This window comes from Lissotriton vulgaris, chromosome 7 (assembly GCF_964263255.1).
Source record: "Lissotriton vulgaris chromosome 7, aLisVul1.2, whole genome shotgun sequence".
NCBI lineage: Eukaryota > Metazoa > Chordata > Amphibia > Caudata > Salamandridae > Lissotriton > Lissotriton vulgaris.
In genome coordinates, this window is record NC_141695.1 from 171,406,620 (window position 1) to 171,422,215 (window position 15,596).

At 48.8% G+C, this 15,596-nt stretch overlaps 1 protein-coding gene across 1 annotated transcript; it reads left to right on the top strand.

Annotated features, from left to right (window-relative positions):
* The first annotated feature begins 8,239 nt into the window (after positions 1-8,239).
* LOC147701105 (chemerin-like receptor 1) lies at positions 8,240-9,316 on the top strand. Its single transcript, XM_086928575.1, has one exon. It carries the CDS (start codon positions 8,240-8,242, stop codon positions 9,314-9,316), a length of 1,077 nt encoding a protein of 358 aa, XP_086784701.1.
* Positions 9,317-15,596: the final 6,280 nt, after the last annotated feature.

The following is a 15,596-nucleotide window of genomic DNA, read 5'->3' on the forward strand; positions in this document are numbered from 1 at the left end:
ACACATCGTTGTTCACAGATATGCAAATACATGACTATCCAAAAGCACCAGATTAAATTCCTTAGGATGCATACAAACATTGAGAAGATGCCACCGAATAAGCATACACATTGGCACGTCTAAGCCCACAAACGGCTCTACCTGGAATGTGCACGGCCTGCATGGTCTCAGGCACCGAGTGCATGATTACGATGCCTCTGCTATCAGCGCTGCCAAAACTGATTTCTGTTGCATGATTAATATGCTCTTTTAAAATCGCCGCTTTTTAAAATACCTTACTGTCAATTATATTGCGCTTTCAAACTTTTTACTTGTTTACTCGCCTCCTTACCTGCTCAGCGCTTCCTCTGCCCAGTGCCCCGTTCCACCGCGGGTGTTCCCGTTTGTGTGGAGGGGGCGTCGGCAAACAGCTGGTGTCCCCGCTCCCATTGGTTGCACTAGGTCAGGCGGGGCTCCAAACTTGGGCTCAACCCTATTTAGGTGGGGCGACTAGAATTCTCTGTTGGTCTCAGGCACCGAGTGCATGATTACGATGCCTCTGCTATTAGCGCTGCCAAAACTGATTTCTGTTGCATGATTAATATGCTCTTTTAACCCCTTCACTGCGGCAGCTATTCCACCGCAGTGCTAAGGGGGGCGGGGTGGAAATGCTGTGGGCGCATGCTGGTGACGGAACCGCTCCGTCACCAGCGTCGGTTGCGCTGTGCTTATGAAGGAGCGGTTCCGTCATGGCCCCGCCCGCTCAATAGAACGCTCAGCGCAGGCGTGGAATTCGCGCCGCGCATGAGCATTAGGCGGGACATGACGGAACCGCTCCGTCATCAGCACAGCGCCACCGCGGCTGATGATGGAGCGGTTCCGTCATCAGCAGGGGAGGGGTTAAAATCGCCGCTTTTTAAAATACCTTACTGTCAATTATATTGTGCTTTCAGACTTTTTACTTGTTTACTCACCTCCTTACCTGCTCGCCGCTTCCTCTGCCCAGTGCCCCGTTCCACCGCAGGTGTTCCCGTTTGTGTGGAGGGAGCGTCGGCAAACAGCTGGTGTTTCCTGCTCCCATTGGTTGCACTAGGTCAGGCGGGGCTCCAGACTTGGGCTCAACCCTATTTAGGTGGGATGACTTTCTCTGCGCACAGCGGTCGCGCACAGCGTGAGCGCGCCGAAGTGGCGCCAAAGTTAAGCACGTCTGCGCCCGTCAGCGCTGAGTGCGCACCAGGGGCCAGGTGGGCTGGGCCTCGCTACTCCCTTCAGGCTGACCGTGAGTTGTATTCCCTTTCTACCCTGCTCTCCGTACGAACTCCTCCTAAGTTATGTCATCATACCATAGCTCCCGACAATCTTCTAACCATGCATTGCTGTAGGGGTGCTTTAAGACCAGTTCGGATTCGGCACTTCATAAGAAACCGGGCTCGTCCTGGGCTAGTTAAGTCCACTGAAAATCTTATAAAGGAGGCTGGCCTACTTAAAAACGCCAGATCATTGGTCAGAAATAATGTGGCCTTTAGTGACCTTGTTTTGCAAAGGAAACCCACATGGGTTTTTATAACTGAAACCTGGGGATCGGATTCCTCAGGCCCGGATCTGGTGGATGCCAGGATGGACAGAACCGGTCGCAGGGGTGGTGGGCTGGGAATTCTATTCAGAGATTCCTTTCTCTGCCGCACTGAGCCCCTCTCTTCTCCCTCTGATAATTTTGAGGCAATGTACTTCTCGATAAATTTTACCCCCACAGCCTCCTTTTTAGGCATTCTCTGCTATAGACCCCCTGGCCCTAGAACCACTTTTCCCCAAGACATGATGAAACTTTTAGAACCTTTTATTAATAGGCCCAATCTAACCCTTCTTGGCGACTTCAATTTTCATTTAGAGGTCGCAGATGCTCGAGATACGGTGTCATTAGTAGAAGGCCTGACTGCATGCGGTCTAATCCAACTGGTTGTGGGCCCCACGCATTCAGCTGGCCACACGCTGGATGGCATCTTTTCTAACGATGCCAGACTAACGACCGGAATACCCATCCTGCTGACCTGGTCTGACCATCGAGCTGTACCTTTTTATTTGAATGCTACTTCCACTGTCCCCAACCAATCCAAGAGTAATCAATGGGAAACCAGAAGGAATTACAAAAAGGTCAAAAGTTCGACTCTTGCACCTTTTATGGATGCCCTTAGCTCTCTCTCTCTGTCAGACCCTAACACAGCAGCACTAAGTCTGTCTAACACTCTAACCAATGCGATAAACACACTAGCACCTGCCAAGCAACACTACTCTGCCCGGAAAAGTCCCTTGTTGCCCTGGTACTCCGACCGTCTTAGGCTTCTAGGACAGAAGTGTAGACAAAAGGAAAGGTCCTGGCACGCCCATCCTGATTCCCTGGGAAAAACCCAACACAAATTATTGTTGAGGGACTACAAGAAAGCTATAGTGGAGGAAAAAAGAGCTACTATACTAATCTTACCGCCTCTTTAAAATCCTCTAGAGACCTCTTTAAAATCATTGACACGTTATTGGCACCCAAATCAGCTGACCCTACAGTCGAGACACAGGAGCTCTGCGACGACATCGCAAACCTTTTTCACTCAAAAATTGCTGATATCCATAGCTCACTTGAAACTCTCAAATTGGAGCTGAAGACTAACTCTGCATCCTTATCTCCTCTGCCCTCTCCTTCTCAGGATGAGGCTCTCGAACCCAGCTCTAAACCGTGCTTCACTGGTTTCCCTCACCTGACCCTGGAAGAACTAAATCGCCTTCTTGATGATACCAAGTCATGCTCGCCTCTGGACCCCTGTACTTTGAAAATTCTGAAGGTCTGTAGAGAAGTGGCTCTCCCCCCTCTACTAGAGGTTATGAACCTGGCTATCACGGAGGGGATTTTTCCCCTATCCTTGAAAACAGCAGTTGTTAAACCACTGCTCAAGAAGGCTTCTTTAGACCCGGGAGTTCTAAAGAATTACCGTCCTATTTTAATTCTTCCAGCCCCGGCCGAGATACTTGAGACCCATCTCAATCGTCATTTGTCCACTTTCCTGGAGAGATCTAACTTGTTGGACACTTCCCAACACGGGTTTCGGGCCGCACACAGTACAGAGTATTCCCTTACGGTTGTGATCAACAACATCCGTTCTGAGGTTGATAGGGGACACACTACTCTGCTGGTGTTGCTGGATCTTACGGCAGCCTTTGACACCCTGTCCCCGTCGATCCTGGTCTCCAGGCTCGAGGGGATTGGGGTGGATGGCATCGCCCTCAGGTTACTTGCCTCTTGCCTTCACCAAAGAGAGCAGAGAGTTAAGATGGGCAACTTTCTCTCCTCCTTCCAGTCAGTGCAATGTGGGGTACCGCAGGGCTCTTCATTAAGCCTGCTCTTATTCAACATCTATGTTACCCCACTTGCTAAAGTGGTGAGATCGTTTGGATTTGAGGTACTACTGTTGTATGCCGACGATACCCAGATCATGGTCTTCATCACTCAGTTGGTTAACGGCTCAGCCCTCAAATTCAGAGCGTGCATGGAGGCAGTATCGCAGTGGATTGTACGGAACTTCTTAAAGTTAAACGGGGAAAAGACTGAGGTCATGATTTTCGGAGGAAATCAGGATATGTGGTCTGAGGACTGGTGGCCGCCCTCTTTGGGGGACTGCCCTCACCCTACCTACTCCGCCAGGAATCTGGGAGTACTGATTGGCTCAGCCCTATCATTCGATCCCCAGGTCAATAGAACGGTGTCCACCTGTTGCGCCATCATTAGGAATCTGAAAAAGATCGCCCCCTATCTGTCCCCCGCTGCTTGGAAACAGGCAACAGTTACCCTGGTCTCCTCCAGGCTTGATTATTGCAATGCCCTTTACAGCGGCATAAACAAGAGCTCTGTCCAATGCCTCCAGATGGTGCAGAATGCCGCTGCCAGGATGGTCCTGAACCTTCCCAGGCTGGCTTCGGCTACCCAGGCTCCCATTGGCTCCCAATACACTCTAGGATTTCCTTCAAACTCCTCTGTATGGCCCAGAGAGCTGTATTTGGCTCAGGCTCCAAAAGCGTCAGGTCTCTTGTCGCTGCCTATATCCCCAGGAGAACTCAGCGTTCTGCCTCCAGAAATCTGCTTTCGGTTCCCAAATTCATGAGGGCTAGGTGGGGAGGAAGAGCCTTTTCCACCTTGGCTCCCAAATTATGGAACTCCCTCCGCCCTGAATTTTCTAGTCAGCCTTCTCTTGTGGCCTTCCGTAGACTTTTGAAAACGTATAAAAATAATATTAATAATAATCCACATTTGTAAAGCGCGACCCATCACCCGTTAGGGTCTCCAGGCGCTGGGGGCCGTCAGGAAGATTAAGTCACATGGTGCTGGGCTAATCTGCTGCCGGCCCCGGGGATCAAACCAGATTCCGGAGTCAGTCACCCTGGCCGCGGCGCCACACCTCTCCCTTTTGGCTCTTCTCTCAAGCTTATTAGTGGTCCTGTATTCGGTACTCTGAGACTGTATGTCTGTCTGTCCCTGCGCCTTGATGCCCTTGAGCTAAGTTCGTGCATTACAAATTTCCCGTTCATTCCTTCATTCATGGCCCTCACAAACGCAGACACATACTTGGTTACCTGGACAGCTGCAACATCCAAGTAGCTATGTTGCAAGAAACACATCTTGACCCCAAGACAATGCCTGCCCTTGCTTGGAAATGGGCAGCCCACATATGTTTTGCCTCATATACAACATATGCCAGGGGAACTGCGATTTTGATTAAATCTTAGGTCCAATACTGCTGAGCTGTCTGTCACCCTAGTAAACTGTTATGGCTCCAATGTAGATGACGCTTCCTTCATTGATAAGTTTTGGCGACTCATACTGGACATTGGTTCCACACTTCTAATATGGAAGGACGATTTTAATGTCACATTGAACCCAAGCATGGATCACTCACACGACACACTAGGCCTATGTGCCAAGGCTGGAAAACATCTGGCAGACATCATGACTGATCATCAAATATTCGATGCCTGGAGAACCCTGCACCCTACACAAACAGATGGCACTTACTATTCGAGTGTGCACTTCAGCTGGTCCCGCATTGATCACTGGCTACTATCGCGGAGTTGGGCACTTGGCTGTGGGGAGCAAAGCACCTCGAGTGAACATACTTCAATCACTCCCCGGTGCTGCTGCAATTGCACCCTCTGGGAAACACTGCCCTGTTTTGATCGTGGAGGCTCCAGCCCACTGCACTGCTATATGGTAGCTTCTGCGTAGAGATAGGGCAGGAAACACATGACTTTTTTCCCAGAAATTTAGACTAAGTCCCAACCTTAACCTAAGTCTGGGAGGTCTTTAAAGATACCATACAGAGAATGTGCACTGCAAAAAGAGGGGGGGGGGGTCAGGGGTAATCCTGCAGGACAATAAGGGATTGCTAAGTAAACTCGAAGCAGACATCAAGGAAGCAGGACCCACATCGCAGATGCCCCAGATTGCCAGAGGCAGGCACAATTCTGGGAATTGATAACAGTATACCTAGCCACGTAAGAACACCTCTTCCGTTCCAAGTATCACCGGGCCCGCCAGTTTGGGAAAGGGGTTAGCTGAGACGGTACAAATACCCAGATTTTCCAATAAAAATGTTAGGGTAGTTGACACAGCACGCTCCTAACAAACAGATTCCATAGGCATTCTCAGTACTTTTACTGAATACTATTCCAACCTCAATGCCACACGTAAAAAACATCAAATTGTCATGTTATCCCACTTTGAAGGCATTGTCCTTGGCTGGCTCAGTGATCCCCAGAGGGAATTTCTATCAGCGGACGTTGAGGAGGATGAATTCTGTACGACCATAATGCAATTATGCTCTGACAAGGCCCCAGGCCCAGATGGGCTGCCGACCGACTTCGACGCAGGAACGTTAGTTCCCATCCTGAAAAAAGTCCATGAGGAAGTAAAACAAATGGGAACTCGCCCACTGACCATGCGAGAAGCGATGAATATAACGCTGCTCAAGTCGGGAAAAGATGCTACCACTTTTGAGGTCTACAGTCCCCTATCCTTAGTCAACTGCGATGCAAAAATATTGGCTAAAGAATTGGTCAATAGGCTGAACTTGCTCATGAAGGGCCTAGTTCTACCAAATCAGGCAGGCTTCATACCTGGGAGAACCACTTTCCATAATTTGCGCACTCTATTTGCAATATAGCAGGATGTTGTTCCTGAACCGGGTTTTCCCCCTTCCGTCTTATCTTGGGTCGCAATGCTCTACAGCTGGCCACAAACTACAGTCTAGATCAATGGAGAGCACTCCAAATAATTTCCCATTTTGTGCGACACTAGGCAGGGGTGTGCCGTCTCACCCCTTTTTTTTGCACTAGCAATAGAGCCACTTGCGGCCAAGCTCCAACAACATCACAGAGAATATGCAGTACATTATTCTTCCCAGCATTTATTAGTGTTCCTATACGCCGACAATGTTACTCCCTACATTAGAAACCCACAAACCAGCTTGAACCCCATTCTTAGGGAGTTCATTCGCTTTGGCAAAATATCCTGCGTAAACATTAACTGGGGAAAATCCCAGGTGTTTCCCCCTCATCCCCAACACCCCTGAATTCGCACTGGATTTGGGAGTAGTGATTTCCTGGGAAAGGGAAGAGACGCTGTGTGGGAATTACGGAGACATCATCACCTCGATCACAAGCTCAGTAACCACAGATCTCGCTGCCCTTTTCGCTGACATGGTGGATCTACTTAGTGAAAATGGTAATGTTACCTACACTACTCTATTTATTCCTTAACATACCATACCACCCTGGGCATCCATTTTTTCACACACTCCAATCTCAGCTAGTCAGATTAGCATGGGGAGGCAGGCAATGCAGAGTGAGCTGGACTTCGCTCAGGAGCCCTCCACACTAGACGTCCTACACATCCTACTACTAGGGGTGGCAGGGCCAGCACATGCAGTGTCCAGACTTTACTGTGCCGCTCTACTAGAATGGCCGACATGCAAAATGGTGCCAGAGTGGGGTATAATAAAGAGTTAGAGACTCCGCTGACTGATAATCAGTGGCCACACTGTTGCACACAAACAGGCATGACAATGGCCAGCAGCCACCTACGTATCATACACTTTAAATTCATACATCGGGGTACAATACACAAGCGAGACTACACAGATATAAATAAATTGCAACAGATGCCGACAGGAAGGGGTGGGCTTCCAGCATCTAGAGTGGCAATGTGAGACAATACACAGATACTGGGTAGAGTTGATTGCTTCTTTGTCCAAAATGGTTTGGCACCCCCATTCCCGTCTCCCAGGTTACTGCACTTTTGGGTTACATTGAGGAACTGCATGTCACACACAGGAAACTCATCTCACTGGGACTGCTCCTTGGAAAGTGAATGGAGGAATTCAGATGGAGCCTAGGGCGGTCCCCTAACTTCGAGGAGTGGCTTACGGATCTCATATATTCTAAGGGCCAAGTAACAACTATTGCTGGCCAATTCCCGCACCAGAGGACATTGGGAATCCCCTGCTGAAACCTACTTGGGATAATGCTGAGACTGACGGTTCACATAGAGGGTTTGTAGGCTCTTGTCACCTACACTTGAACTGCAAAGCGAAAATGTCACAAGGGCGGCGAGGACAATCCATACATATTGGGTATAAGGGAATGCGTCGGAGTATCTGTCTGATCTCACACTCCGCAACCCCATATTGCGAAGGGCCCACAACAGAAGCTTCAGATACAATCCAATGATCATGTGCTAAATACCAAGGGAACTTATATTAAGTTCCTATGCAAATGTCCAAACAATGTTATTTCTTGACCCATATGCGCTGGGGTAAGGCACAACTCAGTTATGTACAATTAACTGTAACAATCAACGAATTGTGAGTGCACTACTGTATCTTGTTGGAAAACATCTATAAAATATTTTTTTTTAATGTAGATTCTGAAGACCAATTCACAAAAGGAAAACAACTTTTTAAGTATATACAAATGTTCTGTATGATGCTGGCCCTGCATCTTCTTTAAAGTTTTTTCATTTGTGCTATGATTTTCTGTTCCAAGATTCATGATTAACTATATCAAAATGATAACTGTTAAACATATAATCTTTTTATTCCTTTTTTATAAATCTTTACATTCAATTTGTAGTTTCCTGTAATTTTTGTTTGATTCTGTTTGCTTTAGAGCAGATAGTTGACAAAAATATTCATTGGCCTTTTTAATTTCAGGTAAACAACGTCAGATGGTCATGGAGAACGTCACTGAAAGGTTGCCTCTACTATGGTCAAACTCAACAACTGTAGAGACAGCTACACTGGCCTCTGAGTACACTTTATTTTATTACATACAATTGTTCTCCATTGTGTCTTATTCAATAACCTGCCTTCTGGGAACGTCAGGCAATGGGTTGGTGATAGGTATCTGTACCTTCAAGATGACCAAGACTGTGAACGTCATCTGGTTCCTTAATTTGGCCCTTGCAGACTTTATCTTTGATATTTTCCTCCCTCTTCACATTGTGTCAGAAGCAATGTATACAAATTGGCTCTTTGGTGGATTTTTGTGTAAGATCAAAAACATGGTGTTATATCTAAACATGATGGCAAGCATCTCCTTCCTCGTGGTGATCAGCATAGACCGATGCATTTTGGTGCTGCATCCATTCTGGTCCCGAAGACACAGAAAACCCAACCTGGCGTACAAGGTTGCATTTGTCACATGGGTGTTCTCAGTTATAGTCACCTCTCCATATCCAGCATTTTATGACACCGTAGCTGAGTGGGAGTACAATACAACAATTTGCTTCAGGAGTTATGCTGTTCCTTTTGAGGATTTTTCTGAAAAAGCCTTTAGTATCATGGAGATGCGTCACAAGATCATGATCATAACTCGATTTGTAACCATGTTTGTAGTCCCCTTCACCATCATCATTATCTGCTATGGAGCGATTGCTGTGAAGATCCGGCAACGAACATGCCTCAGAACATCCAGCCGGCCCTTCAGGATAATCATCACTATCTTGGTCCTGTTCTTCATCTGTTGGTTTCCATTCCATTTCCTACCCTTGCTTGATTCAACAGAATATACACTTTGGCCTTACGATGTCCATTTGATAGCTGAAGCTCTTGCAAGCTGCTTGGCCTACTTTAGCAGCTGCCTCAATCCTATCTTGTACGTCTTCTTGGGAAGAGACTTCAAAGATATGCTCAGACGCCCTATTTTATCAGTGTTTGAAAGAGCTTTCAATGAGGAACAAACTCCTGCTACGTTGGACAGCAGGAGCCCACCTTCAAATGAAGTGGAATCTTGTATGCTCTGAACCTTTCTTGAGCGGCCTGCATAGAAAATGTGTTCCCATATGTGTTTATGTCATGCTTAAGTTCAGAGTTTTATCAGTATAACTGTGTTGCTGTGAATCATTCTTGTTTTAAAACCACTGTGTGCTCTTCGCTCAAAAATGCCAGAGAAGGTTTTCAAATTTCTGTATGTGGTCCACGCTGTGGAGTCACAGGGCCTCATCTACAAGAAATGATGCAGCATGGCTCAACAAGCCATTTATGTATCTTCAAAGCACAGGAATGCGTCATATTTACAACAAAATACACCCATGTGCTTTCCCCTGTGTTGGCGCACAATTGGCTGCTGTGCCGCAGTGCAGATCCTCTTGTCTCATGTTGCAAGGACTTGTTAATAAGCCCCACAGTTTATAGTGAGCCATATATCACCCTGCACAAAATTGTCTTTCTTTGTTTTTTATATTGATACCTGAATTCTGATTCCAAAATATGTCGGAACAATTATTTTTTTCCTGAGAAGGGCTTGTCTTGATTCCCAATAAATAAATATTTGTTTTGAGGTTTTGTCTACATCTCCTGTTTCCAGAAACGTTTTATGTTGATAAGGTTATGCAATATCTACCTTTATAGTATCTACTGTGCTAGAGATTGAGTGACAAACTTCATCATCAAGATGTGATGCAATAAAAGCAAGACAGTTGCAATTGGAAACTTCTTTTTGTCTCTAAATTCATCATAATTTTGTTTTAATTAAGTATAATATTTCTTTCCGCAGCCAAAGAATTATTAGCTATAAAATTTGCCGATTATGTTTGGAATGCCAGGTGATCTATTTTTAAACTATCAAATAAGGAAATGCATAAAGGTGACAGAATATCCTGGTATCACCTCCAATGTGCTGCTATTGACATCAAATCTTATTTCTGCCCTGAGCCTGAGGGTCAAAGCCTCCTCAGCTCTTTAACAGCTAAAGGCACCTTTGGGGCCCGATTCCGATTCTGGATAAAAAAACGTTGTACGATTCGTATTCGTAGCTGTGTCCGTACGAATTTAAAAAGACCGTCCGAATTGCGTAGTATGATCCGTATCCCGAAAATACGTCCGCATATCAGCGAACCGTACAAACCATAATGGAAGACCCATACGAAATGGCGTTGTAACCCAAACCGTACGATTTGTAAACATGCCGTACGAACTAATAAGTACGATCCACACCAGGGACCAAGTATGCGATTTGTACGGGCAAACGTAGTCGCGCATGATTGATGATTCGTACGGAAAATATCGCGAATAAGCGAACCGCACCAACATATACGACCCGCACACCCCTCAATCAAGCGTACATGAACCCCCCCTCATCGGACCGTAACAGCCAGCCGGACTAGTAAATACGACACACACACCCCTCAATCAAGCGTACACGTACCCCCCCTCCAAGCGGGCCGTAACAGCCAGCCGCAACAACAAATACGACACGCACACCCCTCAATCAAGCATACACGAACCACCACTTGGAAAACGGACCGTAACAGCCAGCCGCACCAGTAAATACGACACGCACACCCCTCAATCAAGCGTACAAGAACCCCCCCCAACGGACCGTAACAGCCAGCCGCAACAACAAATACGACACGCACACCCCTCAATCAAGCATACACGAACCCCCCCAACGGACCGTAACAGCCAGCCGCACCAACAAATACGACACGCACACTCCTCAATCAAGCGTACACGAACCCCCACCCGGAAAACGGATCGTAACAGCCAGCCGCACCATTAAATACGACCCGCCCATCACTCAATAAAGCATACGCGAACACCCCAAAAACGTCCCTTATGAGCCAGCAACAACAACAAAAACAAACTGCACACCCCCCCACTAATAAAGCACACCCAAACCCCGAAACCAGCACAAGGAGGATGCAAGGGAGTCGCACAACCCCACAAAACATGTCTCCTTTGCATACACCATAGGAAAACAATGTCCTGGCCACATGCAAACAGAGGGCCCAAGTCACACCCACCCCTTATAACACACCCAGTAAACATTCTACAAAAGCCACACCCACAAATGGACAAATGAAAGGGCTCACACATACAACCCATCATCCTTTGCAACATACCTATTTACGCAAAGACACTGATAGCACACCAACAACTGCAGCCATACACCTTCACACATACACCCTATCTCATTCACACACACACCACCACCTTCACAATCAGACCCACACACTCTCATCTATACACACCATCACCCCCCCATTCACAGACACCCCACACCATAACCACACCAAAGAATCCAAAGTTCACTAACCCGTAGATGGAGATCCTTACAGATTTAATCATCGGAGTTGAGCCACAGCTGTTTGGCGCATTGGTCAGCCAGACCAGCATAGTGGACAAAACACGCCTGTGGGTGAGAATAGTTGATAAGGTCAATGCTGTTGCACCCATCAAGCGCACCAGGCAGGAATGCCAGGTCAGGTGGTACGATCTGCGGAGGATGGTTAAGTAGAAGATGGACCAAGACTACGCCAATGCACACCACACTGGAGGTGGTGTTCCCCGCAGACCTCCACAATACCATCCCTGGGAGGAGAAAGTTATGGCCCTGCTACCACTGGTGGGAGTACACGGAATCCAAGGAGCAGTGGAGCCTGGAGAGTATTCAAACAATTCATGTAACATGTGGGGACTCCCAGAAGTGCCTTACAGTACGGGGGTGGTGTTGGGGGGTGTGGCCATGACTCCCAGCAGTGTCTAACAATATGGGGGGTGTGGCCATGACTCCCAGCAGTACCTAACAGTATGGAGGGTGTGGGGGTGTGTGGCCATGACTCCCAGCAGTGCCTAACAGTATGGGGGTGTGGCCATGACTCCCAGCAGTGCCTAACAGCATGGCGGGTGTGGGGGTGTGGCCATGACTCCCAGCAGTGCCTAACAGTATGGGGGGATGTGGTGGGTGACCATGACTCCCAGCAGTGCCTAACAGTGTGGGGGGTGTGGCCATGACTCCCAGCAGTGCTTAACAGTATGGGGGTGGTGTGGGGGTGTGGCCATGACTCCCAACAGTGCCTAACAGTATGGGGGGCGGGGGGTGGCCATGACTCCCAGAAGTGCCTAACAGTATGGGGGGTGTGGGGGTGTGTGGCCATGACTCCCAGTAGTGCCTAACAGTATGGGGGGTATGGGGGGTGCGGCCAGGACTCTCAGCAGTGCCTAATAGTATGGGGGTGTGGCCATGTCTCCCAGCAGTGCCTAACAGTAAGGGTGTGGTGTGGGGTGTGTGGCCATGACTCCCAGCAGTGCCTAACAGTATGAAGAGGTTGTGAGGGGTGTGGTCATGACTCCCAGCAGTGCCTAACCGTATGGGGGGGTGGGGAGGGTGTGGCCATGTCTACCAGCAGTGCTTAACAGTATGGGGGGTGTGGACATGACTCCCAGCAGTGCCTAACAGTATGAAGGGGTTGTGAGCGGTGTGGCCATGACTCCCAGCAGTGCCTAACAATATGGGGGTGGTGTGAGGGGGTGTGGCCATGACTCCCAGCAGTGCCTAACAGTATGGGGGTGTGGGGGAGTGTGGCCATGACTCCCAGTAGTGCCTAACAGTATGGGGGGTGTGGCCATAAATCCCAGCAGTGCCTAACAGTATTTGGGTAGTGTGGCCATGACTCCCGGCAGTGCCTAACAGTATGGTGGTGTGGCCATGACTCCCAGAAGTGCCTAACAGTAAGGGGGCGGTGTGGGGGGGTGTGGCCATGACTCCCAACAGTGCCTAACAGTATGGGGGGTGGGGCCATGACTCCCAGCAGTGCCCAGCAGTATGGGGTGGTGTGGGAGGGTGTGGCCATGACTCCCAGCAGTGCCGAACATTATGGTGGTGGTGTGGGGGAGTGTGGCCTTGACTCCCAGCAGTGCCTAACAGTATGGGGGAGTGTGGGGGGGTGTGGCCATGACTCCCAGCAGTGCCCAACAATATGGGGGTGGGTGCAAGGTGAGTGTCAGAAGCCTGCAAGGGGGAGGGGGAGAGGGTGCAAGGTGTAGGGTAGAAGGCTACACTCAACCCATATGGCCCAGGTACACACCCATGCACCATGCTCAATGCACATGGACTGCGAAAGTACTGACAAGATATCGGACACTGGGCCCTGGTGTAGGCAGCACAAGGGCCTCCTGTGACCAGTGCAAACACCAACACCAGGGCAAGGTCAGGTATCCTGCTCAGGAACTCACAACCACTAGCATGGCAGCATGCTTCATGGGGGGACAGACACACCACGAGGGATGCCCACTTGCAGATCACACTCAAACTACAAGCATACTACAAGCATGGGGTGTGACACACACCCCTTACAGGAACTGATCCCCTGGGGACAGGCAATGGAGTGCACCACTGTCACAATCGTCATGTAATACAACATTAAAAATACTGATCTGATGACGCATCCAAGCAAAAAAAGCACAGTGCTGAATCACAAGTCCTTTGCGTCACTCACACAATGCTGTTGCCACAGTTTTGTGATCCTGTGGATGCACTCAAGTAGCACCATGGACCTGGGTATTGACAAGGTAATGCATCTTGGAGAAGTGACACGTTCTAAAGCCCTCTGCCAGAAGTAGGTGTACTGGTCCTTGGGGGTTGGCAGTGGGTGGCTGTCACGGCACAGCAACACCTCTCAAAAGTTACTGAATGAAATCCGCAAAATTCCACTCAGTCCACATCATAAACAGGCTGCATTACATCCCTGTGCATGCTTGAACCAGGCATTAGGATTGACGCTGCATTGTGCAGATTAGCCCACACAGAGCACAGCTGGATCTGTGTGGTGGTTGCGACACAAGCCACAGCAATGGCTCTGCCAGTCACCGTAAACAGTACCCAACATGTAAAGCATCCCTGAGCACATATCAATCTCATCCCACAACATACCCATACACATGTGAACAATTACAACAATCCAAAGCAGGTGGAACAGTGCTAATGGCAATGGTTATTACAATTGGATGTTGCATGATAGTGCTTTAACAGTATTTGTCTCTCACACCCACAGGAGAATGTGTGGAAACTATCCCCAACCAGGGGGGAAATGGATCCCTGTCCCAGGCTCAGCAGGACCCTGACCCCACCGACAGCAACGCCTCTCAACACACCGTGGCTGACCCCAACCAACCAGGCCCCTCTGGATCCCAAACCCATGCAGCAGCTGGATCGGATACATCTGTGCCAACCACCACACCCATTCCCACCACATCCCAGCAGACATCTGGGAGCCCTGACCTTCATTCACAACAGAGCCAGTCTGACAATGAGGGACAAGGTTCGCCGGGCACCCATAAGGTGGCAGATGACACCACCACTGCCAGCACTCCTGGGTCCCGTCGACCTGATGTGCCCACAAACGCAGATCGTGCTCGTGTGGCCATGGGTGGTGGGAGTGGCGCAAAGCGGAGGCAAGAACCTGACTAGCCAGCTGCAGGGCCCAGTATCAGAACTCAGAGACATCATGGATGTATACCGGCGGGACACCAGGCAGTTCAGCCTGGTAGTGGAGGCCCTCAACAAAATGACAGATCAGCAGGCCCAGCTACATGCCAGCCAAGAACAACACCAGGGACGGATGGAGGCAAGACTGGATAAGCTCATGACTTTGCATAGGGAAATAAACCAATCACTCCGTCTGATCGCTGCCAACATGCAGCACCCTCCCTGTGTCACAAGGCCAGAAAGATCGAGGCAAAGACCAACAACAGGCACAGGGAGGGAGGAGGAGGAGGATTTGTCAGACAGAGCATCCAACGCATCGTCAAGGCCTGCACGTGAGGGTCCCCCAAGGAAGGTGGGTCGTCCACGGATTATGAGAGGCATAGGGCCATGCACATCTCCCAGGCCACCTGGTCTGGCATCTTTCCTTGTTGTGCAACAGCATCACCTTATTGACTTACTGACTCACGCACATGGACTTGCTGGTTGCAGTGTGCCAAATGATGCCAAGCACTGTTGCCTGGACTCTGTTGACTCAACCTGTAAGGCATCACATCTCCAGCTGTGAACTTTGGATTCCCCCCTTTTTGTACAGCACCTACTCACTACTCACGCACAGGATCTGAAAATAAATGTAAATAACATAATATGCAGTGGTGTAGACGTTTTGTCCAGATGCAAAAACATATGTGTGGGGACATGGAAAAAATACAAGAGTTTTGAACAAACTGCAGCCATCCACACACTGGGATCTGAGTCCGGTAGAGGACACACATAGGTCACAATATTCCAACAACTACATACATGGATAGCAATTC

Excerpts from the sequence above, each read along its gene's own strand:
- LOC147701105 (XM_086928575.1), top strand. The coding sequence starts at position 8,240 with ATGGTCATGGAGAACGTCACTGAAAGGTTGCCTCTACTATGGTCAAAC.